Source organism: Halichoerus grypus, chromosome 6 (genome assembly GCF_964656455.1).
Source record: "Halichoerus grypus chromosome 6, mHalGry1.hap1.1, whole genome shotgun sequence".
NCBI classification, from domain to species: domain Eukaryota; kingdom Metazoa; phylum Chordata; class Mammalia; order Carnivora; family Phocidae; genus Halichoerus; species Halichoerus grypus.
Window position 1 is genome coordinate 95,403,570 of NC_135717.1, and position 16,809 is coordinate 95,420,378.

At 40.1% G+C, this 16,809-nt stretch overlaps 2 protein-coding genes across 5 annotated transcripts in view; both read right to left on the reverse strand.

Moving 5' to 3' along the window:
* Window positions 1–16,809, reverse strand: part of LOC118546527 (cationic amino acid transporter 3-like) — a 120,968-nt gene that overhangs the window by 80,036 nt on the left and 24,123 nt on the right. The gene's annotated exons all lie outside the window — the stretch shown is intronic.
* RECQL (RecQ like helicase) overlaps window positions 1–16,809 on the reverse strand; it is a 53,003-nt gene that overhangs the window by 12,016 nt on the left and 24,178 nt on the right. For 3 of the 4 annotated variants that reach the window (XM_078075726.1, XM_078075728.1, XM_078075727.1), the window contains 4 exons: window positions 16,407–16,513; window positions 9,614–9,812; window positions 1,664–1,830; window positions 734–830 (listed from right to left, as the gene is read on the reverse strand). In XM_078075726.1, coding sequence (XP_077931852.1) covers window positions 734–830; window positions 1,664–1,830; window positions 9,614–9,812; window positions 16,407–16,513 — 570 coding nt within the window. The remainder of the gene's footprint in view (window positions 1–733; window positions 831–1,663; window positions 1,831–9,613; window positions 9,813–16,406; window positions 16,514–16,809) is intronic. The other variant, XM_036119197.2, reaches the window with a different exon arrangement.

Sequence of the window (16,809 nt, forward strand, 5' to 3'; positions counted from 1 at the left end):
GTATGATGTGAAAAGTTTTATGTGCAAGTGACTGGGGACCTGCACTGAACACAGGTAACAGATTTCTCTATTTGCGGGGCTGGCCAGAACTTCTCATGTGCTGACTGATACACCCTGTGAAGCTCCGGGAGGGATAAAGAGCTGCAGTCTTTCTCAAATTTGACCCTGGAGCTCCTTTCACCCAGGGCACCATTAATATCTCCTGAAAATCTGTAGAACAGCTTTGAAAGGCTCACTTTTACACAGACTCTGTGCTTCAGGAACACCTGTCTATGCATTAATCCTGGAACACATAGACAAATAATCTCAGTTCCATCTACAGTTAACTCATTCAATATGTACTATTTATTCCTTAATGTGTCCTTTGCTATGAAGGACTGTATATTACATCCCTTCAGAAAATCACTGCTTAACCTTCTATCTTATACACAGTGGATACTTACTACATGTGTATATAAATATGCATTATATCATTAGGTCCACTGTTTAAAGCAGTTAGGTGCAAATAAACAAAAACAAAGTTTTATGACTCATAATCTGTCCCATGAGCAAATGACACACCCAATTTCTAAGATGACCAAGCAAATGAATTTTATCATACCATTTTCAAGTATCTTCTGCCATGCACTAATATTTTTGGTTGCTAATCATGTATCAGTAGATCAGTGTAATATTAATTACTTTTCAAAAGTTCTCTCTCAGTCTTCAAAGTTGGTTTGTTTTTATATATTACCTGATTGCCCTTTGTATCTCCCATTAATGAGCTTTACAATATCCTCGATAAAATCTTCAGTGTTGGAGGGCTTCTGCCGAATCTGAGAAAAAGCTAACTTATTACAGAATAAATTAATGAGCACCATCCATGTAGCTGTTTACTTACAACTTTCAGGGTACCATGCTTTTATGGGCACAGAGCTTTTTCTCTTATTCTTATATTCACCTCCCTGACTCTTCTTGATTCTTGGTTTTGAATTTACTGGGGAAGAAGAGGCACAGAAGCAGCAAACAATTTGTAAAGAAGGAGACCTTTTTATTTTCTGGGTTTTTTTGTTTTTGTTTTTGTTTTTTTAAGTAGGCGCCACGCCCAGTGTGGAGTCCAATGTGGGGCTTGAACTCACAACTGAAATCAAGACCTAAGCTGTGATCAAGAGTTCGAAGCTTAACTGACTGAGCCACCCAGGCGCCCCTATTTTCTGATGCTACTTTCATAAAAACATAAACCATGGTATAAATAATTTCAGTGAAAACTCAGAAAAATATTATCTATTCTTTTAAAAGGATTAGAAAGAAGGGAAAAATTAGCTGTTAAGCTATATAATCTAAATGGAGTATCAGCAAATCTTTAATGGCATAGTAATGTATTATTTTGTAAGTAACTTCAAGAAATGTCATTAGGGTCCTTGGTATCAATCTACACCTTCTCTCCATCCCTGCAAGAATGTGCATCCATTTCACAAGGCGATATCTTTTATTTAACCCAGCAAAGGATTATGCAGCAACAGAGATACATGAAGAAAGCATTAATTACTGATCTGCTTATAATCGCCTCCTGATTTTAAAAACTTTTAAAAAGAGTTAACTGTTACTCATGTAAATAAACATAATGAAAAGGTAACCTCCATTGCAATCCTTCACGAAAGTAATAAACTGACATAGAAGTTACCTCATAATAAAGATTCGGCCGATTAAAAGAAGCCGTGAAAGTAAAACACTTCTCCACACACAGTATTTTCTGGGCATCCTTCAGAACATGGCTTGTCGCGGTTGCAGTCAGCCCTATTAGTGCGGTGTTAGGGAACTGCCGCTTCAAGATACCAAGTGCCTTGTAATCTGGAAAAGAGAAAACACCAAGTGACCCACTTCCTACGCGTAAGGAGTAAATGACATCTTACCATTACGCAGTTAAGCAATGGTTGCTGGATTTTCTTTCCCCAGCTTGAGATATCTAATCTGCCGTTGCTGCCTGGCCTTTCAGAGTAGGCAGGCTACTTCTAACTGGTTCTCAGAAACACTGTTCTGGCCCGCAGGCGAACTCGCTGTTGAAGAGAGGGAATACTAACACATTTCCAGTAAGCTGTGCGCTGGTCTGCACCCTCTGACCAGTGGCTCCAAGAGACAGTGGGAGTGGCCATAGCGTGTGGAATCTCTTACAACTGACAAGAGGTAAAAGAGGCCATCAGCCAAACTCCTGCTACCACCATTATCCTCCAAGTGTGGCAAAATCACACCAGAAAGCTTTTGGTGAATGCGCTGGGTTTTATAGAACTTATTTCTGGGAAACCATTCTGGGCTCATATTTGTCATGAACGTTTCCATCACTAGAAGAGCTGTCCTTAAGTACTTGAACTACTTGGAGAAAGTGGAAAGGAACTGTGGTCAAAACTGCTAAATGCAAAGCTAGAGGACTACTATGAAAACAGAGAAGGTTGCTGTTGGGGAAGTCGTGAAGGTTTCAAGGAGGTAACATTTGAGTTGGGTCTTGAAGGACACCAGCTCACTAGGAAGGGCAGAAGAAACCACCAGGCAGAGACACGGACATATACTGCAAAGACACGGGCATGAAATGACCTGTCATAGTCAGACAACAGCCAGCAGGTCCGTCGGGCTAACTCACAGGGTGTCGAGCTGGGTGCATCTCCTGTCGACTCTAGGAAGCTGGGAACCATGTTCTCTGTATGGCTCCAGGTGAGGGCTGGCCCAAAAGAGGACCTTGTGCAAGGTGGGGCAGGCAGAAGTGAACCAGCTACCATGATTCTCTGAAGATCTTTCCAGGCAGATGGGAAGAGGGACAGATGCGAGGTGCCCAGCCAGTTCTAGCTTATCCTAGTTTTTTTTTGCACTTCTTCCCAACTGTAGGCCTTGCCCACCAACAGGCCCCACTACATGCTTGGCAGCAGACCCACAGCGCTGACAGCTATTCAGAGAGAGCTTACCAGAGACCTCTCACGAGCTTCCCCTTTGTGGCTCCCTCTGGCATTGGCCATGCCAGTTGGACTCCCCTACAAGCTCTAGTTGATCTCCCACACCAGTGCTTCAGGAAACCAGTGACTTTTCTCTGATCCTCCATCCTTTACATCCCCCGTCCTCACACCATTGTACAGGGTTTGCTTCCTAACATAAATCCCTCATCACCTGCCATTCACAGTAGAAACCCAAGAACTAGAACCCCATAGGTTCTGGTGACTATTGGGATATGGGCCCTGGGGGAGATGGGAGTGGGGAGCAGGGGGAGGAAAGGGGAGGGAAAGAATCCAAGATTCATCCATTCGTGTCAAGCATGTCTCCAGGTACTGAAGATTAAGTGGTAAACAAAACAAGGATGCTATGCCAATGGAAGTACAATTCAAGCAAAGAAACCAGACAAAACAGAGTAAACCAGTAAGTATGTTATTATCAGAGAGTGAGAAGAGCTCATAGTGGTAATCCCAGTGTAGTAGGAATATAAGGAGGGAGGAAGGAAGAACAGGAAATCGGGTAGAGACAAAGGGGACAGACCACATATCGCCTTATGGACCCCAGTTAAGAATATGGAATTTTTTCTAAGTACAAAGAAGATCTGCCAGGTAGTTTAGGAAGGGAAGTACAGGGTTTGATTTATACGTAGAAAAGACCACTTTGGTTACTGTGTGGGGAATGAACTATAAAAGAGTAAGACTGGAATCACAGACTAGTGAGGGAGCCATTGTAGTAGGCCAGTGGAAAGGAACCCAAGTGGACCTAAGAGACAGCAGTACTGACAAAGAGAAGTGGACAAACTTGAGATTCAGTTCAGAGGTAGAATTGACAGGACTTGGTGATGGATTGGATCTGCAGAGGTAGGATGAACCAAGCATGATGTGCCACTATTACATTATTTGTTCTTAGCTCCAACTCCACCCTTCTATAACCTGCTCTGCGGCACTGGAGCGGGCAATCTGCACACTCCATATCTGCTTTGCCAGCTGGCCCTAGAAGGACAGAGTACGAGGCTGGGGGAGGAAGAAGGGTCTTGTTCCTTCCTTTTTGCTTCCTGTAGGTTTACTTGTGTTCTCAAGAACATCACCCCAGAAGGTGTCTTCATCCCTACAGCAGCACTATATCTTCATAGGAGCAGCTGAATACAGTTGGCTGTTTTTCCAAGCTTTGGAGAACCCGCTTCATCACAGGTCCCCCCCCACCTCTGCCTCCTCTAAGAGACACCAGCACCAGGGAGCTGTGGCTCCTTAGAGGTCAGAGTTTCAGCTCCACAAAGACCCTCCTCTCAAGCTTATTACTTCCAACCTTGTCTTCCTGTTTAGCAAAAAGACAAGCATGCGCACTCTCACTACCCTTATTCAACATAGTACTGGAAGTCCTAGCCAGAGAAATTGGGCAAGAAAAATAAAAGGCATCCAAATTGAAACAGAATAAGTTCCAACTGTCACTATTTGCAGATGACATGCAATTACATATAGAAAATTTGTAGAACACAAAATGAATACACAAAAATCAGTTGTGTGTGTTTTTTTTTTTTTAAAGATTATTTATTTGACAGAGAGAGAGAGAGTACAAGCAGGGGGAGTGGCAGAAGCGGAAGGAGAAGCAGGCTCTCCACTGAGCAGGGAGCCTGACGTGGGGCTCAATCCCAAGACCCTGGGATCATGACCTGAGCCAAAGGCAGACACTTAACCAACTGAGCCACCCAGGTGCCCCTGTTGTGTTTCTATATACTAATAACAGACTATTAGAAAGAGAAATTAAGAAAACAATTCCATTTATAATTGCATCAAGAAGAATAAAATGCCAAAGGATAAACGTAACCAAGGAAGTAAAAGACCTATACACTTGAAAACTGTAAGACACTGATACAAGAAATTGAAAATAACACAAATAAATGGAAAGATATTCTGTGTCTATGAACTAGAAGATTTAGCACTGTTAAAATATCCATATACCCAGAGCAATCAACAGATTCAATGCAATCCCTATCAAGAGTCCAGTGGCATTTTTCACAGAACTAGAAACAACCTAAAATTTGTATGGAACCACAAAAGGACCCCAATAGCCAAGGCAATCCTAAGAAAGAAGAACAAAGCTGGAGGCATCAAACTTCCTGATTTCGAACCATATCACAAAGTTACAGTAATCAAAATGGTATGGTATTAGCATTAAAACACAAACATGGATCAACAAAACAGAATAAAGAACCCAAAAATAAACCCACACATATACGGTCAATTAATTTATGACAAAGGCATCAAGAATATACAATGGAGAAGCAACAGACTCTTCAATAAATGGTATTGGGAAAACTAGAGAGCCACATGCAAAAGAAATGAAACTGAAACCTTATACCATATACAACTCAACTCAAAATGGATTAGTCTTGAACATAACACTTGGAAACATAACACTACCAGAAAAAAAATAGAGAATAAGCTCGAGACACTGACTTGGCAACGATTTACTGAATCTGACATCAAAAAAGCAAAGGAAACAAAAGCAAAAATGTGTAAGCGGGACTACATAAAACTATAAAACGCTTTTGTACAGCTCTCAGGGTTCATCCATGTTGTTGCAAGTAGCAGAATTTCCTTATCAACATAACGAAAAAGAAACCTATAGACTAGGAGAAAATATTTGCAACTATATGATAAAAGGTTAACATAAGAACTATACAAAGAACTCATTCGACTCAACAGCAGAAAAAAAACCCAAAAATCTGATTGAAAAATAGGCAGAGGATCTGGATAGATATTTTTCTAGAGAAGACATACAAATAGCCAATAGGTACCTGAAAAGGTCTTCAGCATCACTTATCATCAGTGAAATGCAAATCAAAACCACAATGAAATATCACTTCACACTTGTTAGGATGGCTATCATCAAAAATATAAGAAATAACAAAGTGTGGGAGAAAAGAGAGCCCTGGTACACTGTTGGTAGCAATGTAAATTGGTATAGCCACTATGGAAGACAGTATCGGGGGCACCTGGGGGGCTCAGTCGGTGAAGCATCTGACTCATGATTTCGGCTCAGGTTATGATCTCAGAGTCAGGAGATCAAGCCCCACGATGGGCTCCGTGCTCAGCAGGGAGTCTGCTTCTCTCTGCCCCTCCCTCCACTACTGTAAGCATGCACTCTCTCTCTAAAATAAATAAATAAATGTTTAAAAAAGGAAAAAAAAAAGTGTGGAGGTTCCTCAAAAATTTAAAAATAAAATTACCATATGACCCAACAATTCCACTTCTGGGTATTTATCCAAAGGAAACAAAACCACTATCTTGAAAAGATATCTACACCTCTATATTCACTGGAGCATTACGCATAATAGCCAACACATGGAAACAATCTAAGCGTGCACTGACACATGAATAAAGAAAATACGATATGTATATATACATAGACACACAATGCAATACTATTTGGCCTTAAAAAATAAGGAAATTCTGCTACTTGCAACAACATGGATGAACCCTGAGAGCATTATGCTAAGTGATATAAGTAAGAGAAAGACAAACACTAATATGATATCACTTATATGTGGAATCTTTAAAAAAAACAACCTCAAAGATACAGAGAACACACTGGTCGTTGCCAGAGGTGAGGGATGGGGGTGGGCAAAATGGGTGAAGGGGGTCAAAAGGTACAAACTTTTAGTTATACAACTGTCTTATACAACTAAGACTAATACAAGGTTGTATGTCAATTATATCTCAATTAAACATTTTTAAAAATGGGTGTAGGAAGGGAAGAATGAAGGGGGGGAAATTGGAGGGGAAGACGAACCATGAGAGACTATGGACTCTGAGAAACAAACTGAGGGTTCTAGAGGGGAGGGGGGTGGGGGGATGGGTTAGCCTGATGATGGGTATTAAAGAGCGAACGTATTGAATGGAGCACTGGATGTTATACGCAATGAGTCATGGAACACTACATCAAAAACTAATGATGTAATGTATGGTGATTAACATAACATAATAATAAAAAAAAATGGGTACACATTTCCAATAAACAATTAGGAACATAAATCTGCAGCTGAGAAGGAAGAGGACTAGATACGGGAACAACTGATGACAGGTGGCAGCTTATCTGCAGAGACAATGCAAGTGATGGTAACACACAAGCAAGGGTTCTCATCCGAAGTGATCAGACCACTGAGGCTGGAAAGACAGGGCAAAGGTGAGAAACCTGATATTTTCAGTAGCTACAGATAACAACTCTTTGGAGTAGTCTGATTAACATGGTAGGGTCTCCAGTTTAAAGGACAATATATATACTGCCTAAGGCATTTAAATCAAAATTAAAAAAAATAACTGTGCCCCCAATAATTCTCAAGGTAGAGAACCGTGTCTTCAGGCCACGAGTCCACCATGTCTGGGGAAGTGTAAGAAAAGGTGAGAAGAGATCAGAACCACAGGGAACACTAACATTCAGGGTGGCAGCAAAGGAAGAACGAAGGCAGTGAGAATGCAGAGGAACCACGTCAAAGCCTCTGTCACAGTAACCGCAGTAACCATGGGGGCAAGGGGCAAGGAGACAGGTGAACCAGGAAACGCTCCTCCTGCTCCGGAAGTTAATCGGGAAGAGGAATGCAGACGAGCCCCCTGGATTAAGCCAGTGAGGAGTGGGGGGCCACAGTCACCTGTGAGGCAGAAGCGACTCAGTGAATTCAGAAAGGAAGGAAGGTGAGAAACAGATGGTGAGTTTAGAGGATGAGGCGAAAGGAAGAGCAGAAATAGGACAACACCATAAAGGGGTGGGAAAGGTCAAAGGCTATTTCAGTTTCTTTGTTTTTAGAGAGTCTTAAGATTCAGGAGTGACACCTGGGGGCTCAGTTGAGTGTCTGACTCTTGATTTCGGCTCAGGTCATGATCTCAGGTTGTGAGCTGGAGCTCAGTGATGCGCTCCGGGCTCAGGGCAGAGTTGGCTTTTCCCTCTCCCTCTGCTCCTCCCCCTCCCACTCACTTGCTTACTCACTCTCTCCCTCTCTCAAGTTAAATAAATAAATAAAATCTTAAAAAAAAAAAAAAAAAAAGATGGGGTGCCTGGGTGGCTCAGTCAGTTAAGCGTCTGCCTTCGGCTCAGGTCATGATCCCAGGGTCCTGGGATCGAGCCCCCATCGGGCTCCCTGCTCAGCGGAGAGCCTGTTTCTCCCTCTGCCCCTCCCCCCACTTGTGTTTTCTCTCTCTCTCTCTCTCTCACTCACTCTTTCTCTCTCAATAAATAAATAAATCTTTTTTTAAAAAAATTTTTAAATTTAAAAAATTTTAAAAAACAATGCAGGAGTGAAGACTTTGACAGAGCGAGATCTTAAGAAGGCAGGAAAGGATGAAGTGGGAGGAGTCACGGTAACCCTTACAAGAAATGGTCTCTTTTACCTTAAGAAGAGAAAACAAGATTACTAATGTATGGAAAGAGAAAGAGGAGACCTCCAGACCTGCTGGCACCTATTTCCTGGGGACCAGGAGGCGTCCACTAAGTAGGAGGTAGGACCTAAAGGGAAGTTAAAGGCACGAAAAGCTTGCTGGGAGAAATGCTTACAGGAGACGCATCAGGAACAAGTAAAAGCACAGCGGGGTCTGATGACAGCGACCTGAGGTGGAAATGAATGCAGTTGTGCAATTTTTTCCCAGCAGTGTTTAGTATTAAAACAGCACGAATGGGGGAAGCAGAAGCCGGGAGGGGTCCAGCAGCTCAGTCTGGCACAGAGCCTGAGGCAGGTAAAATGCCAGGCAATCCACGAGAAACAGAAGTGGCAACAGCAGAGTCTGGAAGGAGGAGAGAGTGACCATCAGGTGGCATTTAGAGCCGTGGACAAATACACGGAGGGATTAAAGGGGACCCTAGGGGTCCATATGTGTGTGAAAGCAGGTTCAAAAAGAACTGTGGTTGAAATCATGAGCAGGATTTCTTAAATTTTTTTTTTTTTTTTTTTTTTTTTTTTTTTTAAAGATTTTATTTATTTATTTGAGAGAGAGAGAATGAGAGAGAGCACATGAGAGGAGGGAGGGTCAGAGGGAGAAGCAGACTCCCTGCCGAGCAGGGAGCCCGATGCGGGACTCGATCCAGGGACTCCAGGATCATGACCTGAGCCGAAGGCAGTCGCTTAACCAACTGAGCCACCCAGGCGCCCAGGATTTCTTAAATTTAAGGTTGTTTTGCACAGAGCAAGTCTGGGTGATCTGCTTCCGGCTATGACTGCAGGATTAGGTTGGAGGAGTAAAGAATGGGGTTACTAAAATACCCCACAGCACTGTAACCCAGTGGTGATAGTTGGGTATAGACCTGGAAGTGGATGCCAGAGACCCTGACTGACGACTAAAGAAGACAGCTCCAAAGCAGATATGAATTCCTCAATGGATGTGAGGGAGAACCCAGTGCCAGTAAACCTTTATGGCTAAAAGTGGGAGAGAATCATGTTGCTGAGAAACAAGCATTTCAAGGGATAAAGGCAATCAGACTAAGCGCTACCCTGGAGGGTAGTAAAGACATTGAAGACTCTGCCTCTTGGTTCTCCTTATATTAAGGCAGGAGAAAATGAGTAATAACTGGCTGACGAAATAATTTTAATGAAAGCAAGGATTTCCATCATGTAAGTGAGTAAGAAAATAGTCCCTAGTATCAAGGAGTGTTCTAGATACATCATACATACCGGGTCTGAAATCATGTCCCCAGTGGCTACAGCAATGAACTTCATCCACAGCAATCCGGGTAAATCTCCTGGCTTCATAGGCTTTCTCTAGTCTCGACATGAACATTTTGCTTTTTGCGATTTTCTCTGGGGTCACATAAATTAGCTTTAGCTTGGAGTTTTTATTTACCATTTCAGCATGAACCCATTTCACATGCTCCTATTGAAAGCAAAAACAGACACAATGATGGAACTAAGCTAGTAGACTGGGATACTAAGCAGTAAATGAAGATGCTCGTTACTCAAGCCACAGCCTTGGACTGTTTTAGCAGATGTTGCATTCATTAAAACTGAGCCTATGTCCCAGTACTAAACTTCAGGGCAGCTGTAAATAGCATTTTACATGTTTACTTGTATCCAAATGCTGATAAAAGAATGATCTCATTTGACAAAAAAACAGAACAAAAAATAAAAATGAAAACACTCTGGGGCACCTGTGGCTCAGTGGGTTGGGTGTCAGACTCTTGATTTCAGCTCGGGTCATGATCTCAGGGTCATGGGATCAAGCCCCGGGTCGGCTCTGCGCTCAGTGCCGAGTCTGCTTGTCCCTCTCCATCTGCCCCTCCCCCCCCAACTCCTGCTCTATCAAATAAATAAATAAATAAAATCTTAAAAAAAAAAATCCCTGACTCTCCAGAACTTCTGGCAGAGTAAGTGGAGAAGCAAGGTTAAGAAAAGTTGTATTCACAGCCTATGAACTGCTAGTGAGAGCAAACAGAAAACTGGACTTGACCTTGACCCATCCTTTCTCTTTTTTTCTCTCCAATTTTTCAAATAGCAGTGATGTGGCATGAACCTCTAGTTATCTGCAACTTCTAGCTGCTTTCTATTATTATTACTCTCTTTTTCAGGGTTAAGGACATACAGTAGTAGAAAGCAATGTTCTCCACATTCATTTTGTTGAATGAGACAGTAGTTCAGACATGAGAGTTTAAATAAAACAGAAATAGATGGGAAAAACTAAAGGAAGCATGGCTACCTGGAGATATGGCTGACACCAGGTCTGGAAGGAAATATGCAAAATGAGCATGGAGTAACTTCTCCTAAAAGCAAGCAAGGAGTCAAAAACTATGGGGTGAAGAAAAAAGATTCAGGAGCCAACCTGAAGAGGGGCTCACTGCCCAAAGACAGGACTATTTCAGCATAATAAAGAATAATATGGATTAAGATCTATCAAATATGTTAAATGTCCATAAGTTTATAATGATACTTAAAAAAAACCAAATTGAACATCACAAAGAGGTAATCAGAAAACCAAAATGTAGTGAACTACAAGACAAAGACCCTGATTTCTTCAACAAATAATTTAAATTTGCATGGGAAACAAACAAGAAATAAGGGGAACCTACAGAAAAATCAATAAAATACAGCATACTCCATCAATCTATTCTGGAACATGATTTAAAAAAAAAAAAATTTGATGAGAATATTTTTACTTGATGATGTTAATGAATCAACACTAAATTTTTTAGGTGTGATGATGTCATTTTAATTATATCTTTCTCATACATACTGAAGGAGTTACAACTGAAATGATATAATGTCTGGGAAAGAAAGGAAAGAAAGAAAGGAAGGAAGGAAGGAAGGGAGGGAGGGAGGGAGGGAGGGAGAGAAAGAAAGAAACAAACAAACCAAGGGGGGGGGTAAACTCCAGGTATACAAATGAAAAAAAATTGGTCATATGCTGATAACTGTTAAAGGTGGCTAATGGGTACTTGGCAGTTGTATTATGATTCTACTTTTCTATCTTTTGAAAATTTCAGTAATATCCTTTGTAAAAAAGAATAGGTGAGAAATGCTTATTCAACAGATGAAGGTAAGAGTCCATTCCCAAACAGACGAAATTCCACAGGGAAAGGGTACCTTGCTAGTAATGCACCGTTTGTATTTAATTATATCCCATAATTAGAAATTCTTGCTTACCATTTTCTAACAGAAAATCTAAAACAGGTCAGCTAATGTTTGCTGTAAAGTGCCAGGTAGTAAATATTAGGTTTTGTGGGCCATACAATATCACAACTACTCTGCCATTATTGTGTGAAACAGTGGTAGACAATGTGTAAATGAATAAGCATGGTTGTGTTCCAATAAAACTTTATGGACACTGAAATCTAAATTTCATATAATTTTCACACTTCACGAAGTACTCTCATTCTTTTCATTTTTTTAAACATTCAAAAATATAAAAATCAAGAGGTGCCTGGGTGGCTCAGTTGGTTGAGTGTCTGACTCTTAGTTTTAGCTCAGATCGTGATCTCAGGATTGTGGGATCGAGCCCCATGCCAGGTTCCACACTCAGTGGGGACTGTGCTCCCCATCTCCCTCTCCCTCTGCTCCTCTGCCTGCGCCCGCATGCACCTTCTCTCTCTGAAATAAATAAATCTTCAAAGTTTATATATACTTTTATAAATACCAAGCAGCAAAGACTAGAAAGGAACAGAGAACACCACCAGAACCACCAACTTTACAGGTAACACAATGGCACTAAATTCATATCTTTCAATAATCACTCTGAATGTAAATAGACTAAATGCTCCAATCAAAAGACACAGGGTATCAGAATGGATAAAACAACAAGACCCATCTATACACTGCCTACAAGAGACTCATTTTAGACCTAAAGACACCTGCCTATTGAAAGAGAGGGAATGGAGAAATGCCTAACATACTAATGGACGTCAAAAGAAAGCCAGATTAGCCATACTTATATCAGACAAACTAGATTTTAAACCAAAGACTGTAACAAGAGATGAAGAAGGGCACTAATATCATAATTAAGGAGTCTATCCATCAAGAATATCTAACAATTTTAAATATGCCCCCAACTTGGGAGCACCCAAATATATGAATCAATTAATAACAAACATAAAGAAATTCATTGACAATAATACAATAATAGTAGAGGACACTAACAGCAAAAGACAGATCATCTAAACAGAAAATCAACAAGGAAACAATGGCTTTGAATGACACACAGGACCAGATGGACTTAACAGATATATTCAGAACACTTCATCCTAAAGCAGAATACACATTCTTTTCAAGTGCACATGGAACATTCTCCAGAATAGACCACATACTGGGTCAAAATCAGCCCTCAACAAGTACAAAAAGACTGAGATCATACCATGCAGATTTTCAGATCACAACATTCTGAAACTTGAAGTCAACAACAAGAAAAAATTTGGAAAGACCACAAATACATGGAAGTTAAAGAACATCCTACTAGAGAATGAATTGTTCAACCAGGAAATTTAAGACAAAATTAAAAAGTACATGGAAGCAAATGAAAATGAAAACATGACAAACAGAACAGTTCAACAAAACCAAGAGCCAGTTCTTTGAAAAAATTAATAAAATTGATAAACCCCTAGCCAGACTTATCAAAAAGAAAAGAGAAAGGACCCAAAATAAAATCACAAATGAAAGAGGAGATCACAACCAACACCACAGAAACACAATTATAAGAGAATTTATGAAAAATTATAGGCCAACAAACTGGGCAATCTGGAAGAAATGGACAAATTCCTAGAAACATACAAACTATGAAAGCTGAAACAGGAAGAAACAGAAAACTTGAACAGACCCATAACCAGCAAAGAAACTGAATGAGTAATCAAATATTTCCCAACAAACAAAAGTCTAAGGCCAGATGGCTTTCCAAGGGAATTCTACCAGACATTTAAAGAAAAGTTAGTACCTATTCTTCTCATATTATTCCAAAAACAGAAATGGAAGGAAAACTTCCAAACTCATTCTACAAGGCCGGTATGACCGTGATTCCAAAACCAAAGACTCCACTAAAAAGGAGAATTACAGACCAACATCCCTGAACAAGGATGCAAAAATTCTCAACAAGATACTAGCAATTGAATCCAATGGTGCATTAAAAGAATTATTCACCATGATCAAGTAGGATTTATTCCTGGGTTGCAGGGGTGGTTCAATATTCGCAAATCAATCAACGTGATACACCACATTAATAGAAGAAAGCGTAAGAACCATATCATCCTCTCAATAGATGCAGAAAAAGCATGTGACAAAATATAGCATCCATTCTTGATAAAAACCCTCAATAAAGTAGGGATAGATGGAACACACCTCACCATCATAAAGACCATATAAGATAAGACCCACAACTAATATCCTCAGTGGGGAAAAGCTGGGAGCTTTACCCTACAGTCAGGATCAATATAGGGATATCCACTCTCAGCATTACTATTTAGCATAGTAAGAGAAGTCCCAGCCTCAGCAATCAGGCAAGAAAAAGAAATAAAAGGCATCCAAATCGGCAAGGAAGAAGTCAAACTTTTACTATGCACAAACGACATGATACTCTATGTAGAAAACCCAAAAGACTCCACCAAAAAATTGCTAGAACTAATACAAGAATTCAGCAAAGTCACAGGATATAAAAGCAATGTAGAGAAATCCGTTCCATTTCCATACACCAATAATGAAACAACAGAAAAAGAAATCAAGGAATCAATCCCATTTACAATTGCACCAAAAACCATAAGATACCTAGGAATAAACCTAACCAAAGAGGTAAAGGATCTGTACTCTGAAAACTATGTAAGACTTATAAAAGAAACTGAAGAGGACACAAAGAAATGGAAAAACATTCCATGTTCACGGACTGGAAGAAAATTGTTAAAATGTCTATACTACCCTGCCCAAAGCAATCTACATATTTAATGCAATCCTTACCAAAATACCACCAGCATTTTTCCCAGAGCTAGAACAAACAATCTTAAAGTTTTTATGGAACCACAAAAAACCCCAAAGAGCTAACCAACTCTGAAAAAGAAAACCAAAGCTGGAGGCATCATGATTCCGGATTTCAAGTTATATTACAAAGCTGTAGTCATCAAGACAGAATGGTACTGGCACAAAAAAAGACACATAGATCAATGAAACAGAACAGAAAACCCAGAAATGGACTCACAGGTCTATGGTCAACTAATCTTCGACAAAGCAGGAAAGAATATCCAATGAAGAAAAGAGAGTCTCTTCAACAAATGGTGTTGGGAAAACTGGACAGCAACATGCAGAAGAATGAAACTGGACCACTTCCTTACACCATACACAAAAATAAATTCAGAAGGGATGAATGACCTAACTGTGAGTAGGAAACCATCAAAATCCTAGAGGAGAACATAGGCAGCAATGTCTTTGACATCAGCCATAGCAACTTCTTCCCAGACACATCACCACAGGCAAGGGAAACAAAAGGAAAAATGAACTATTGGGACTTCATCAGGATAAAAACCTTCTGCACAGCAAAGGAAACAACCAACAAAACTAAAAGGCAGCCTACGGAATGGGAGATGATATCTGCAAATGATATATCTGATAAAGGGTTAGTACCCAAAATTTATAAAGAACTTACCAAGCTCAATACCCAAAAATCTGGTTAAGAAATGGGCAGTAGACATGAACAGACATTTTTTCAAAGAAGACATCCAGATGGCTAACAGACACATGGAAAGATGCTCAACATCACTCAACATCAGGGAAATACAAATCAAAACCACGATGAGATACCACTTCACACCTGTCAGAATGGCTAAAATTAACAACATAAAAAACAACAGGTGTTGGTGAGGATGTGGAGAAAGGGGAGTCCTCTTGCACTGTTGGTGGGAATGTAAACTGATGCAGCCACTCTGGAAAACAGCATGAGTTTCTTCAAAAAGTTAAAAATAGAACTACCCTACAATCCAGCAATTGCGCTACTAGGTATTTACCCAAAGGATAATACAGATTCGAAGGGGTACATGCACCCTGATGTTTACAGCAGCATTATCAACAATAGCCAAACTATGGAAAGAGACCAAATGTCCATCGACTGATGAATGGATTAAGAAGATGTGGGGTGTGCATGTATGTATGTGTGCGTGTATACATATATTTATAATGGAATATTACTCAGCCATCAGAAAGACTGAAATCTTGCCATTTGCAAGGATGTGGATAGAGCTAGAGTGTGCTATGCTAAGTGAAATAAGTCAATCAGAGAAAGACAAATACCATATGATTCCACTCATATGTGGAATCTAAGAAACAAAACAGGGGTGACTGGGTGGCTCAGTTGGTTTAGCATCCGACCCTTGGTTTCCACTCAGTTCATGATCTCTGGGTTGTGGGATCGAGCGCCGCATCGAGCTCTGTGCTCAGCAGGGAGTCCGTTTGAGCATTCTCTCTCTCCCTCCCTCTGCCCCTCCCCCTGCTTGCATTCACTCTCTAAAACAAATAAATATTTAAAAAAAAAAAAAAAGAAACAACAGATGAACATATGGGAGGGGGGAAACAAACCATAAGAGACTCTTAACCATAGAGAACAAACTGAGGGTTGACAAACTGAGGGTTGATGGAGGGAGGTGGGTGGGGGATGCGCTAGATGGGTGATGGCAATTAAGGAGAGCATTTGTTATGATGAAGATGGGTGTTGTATATAAGTGATGAACCACTGAATTCTACTCCTGAAACCAATATTGCACTGTATGTTAACTAACTAGAATTTAAATAAAAATCTGAAAATTAAAAAAAAATACACACACCATTCTTAGCTCACACACCATATAAAAATAGGCAGTGGGCTAACACTGGCCCATCAACAGTAGTTTGCAACTCCACATATGGTTATCACTTTATAATTTTATAACCAACTCAGTTGTAACCAAGGCTCCTACTTCAGTGAAGAGTTTAAATTAAAAAAAAAAAAAAAAAAAAAAGAGCTGCAGAAGCATACCTTAGAACTAGAAGCATTTAACATGGTAGCTGAAATTCCTAATTGTTTTAAAACCATTAACTGGTCTTCCATAAGAGAGATCAATGGGCAAATCACAAGGGTAAAACCTAAAAGAGAAAAAGTATCTACTTTAAATTTTACACTACCTCTAGAATAAGTTTCATCCACTCACCTGAGGGCATCACAACATCAATATACTACCTATTTTTCATTCTAATTAATAGAAGAGATAGATATAAATGACCATTAGCCAAATAAGCAAATATAAGATTAGACAGAAATCTCTTCCCTCATTCAATACTATAAAAATAAAAATAGATACCATTCTGAATTTTTACTTATTTTAACAATCAGTATTGGTCATATTAGCAAAATGTTATAAATCTAGTCAAATACTGTCCAG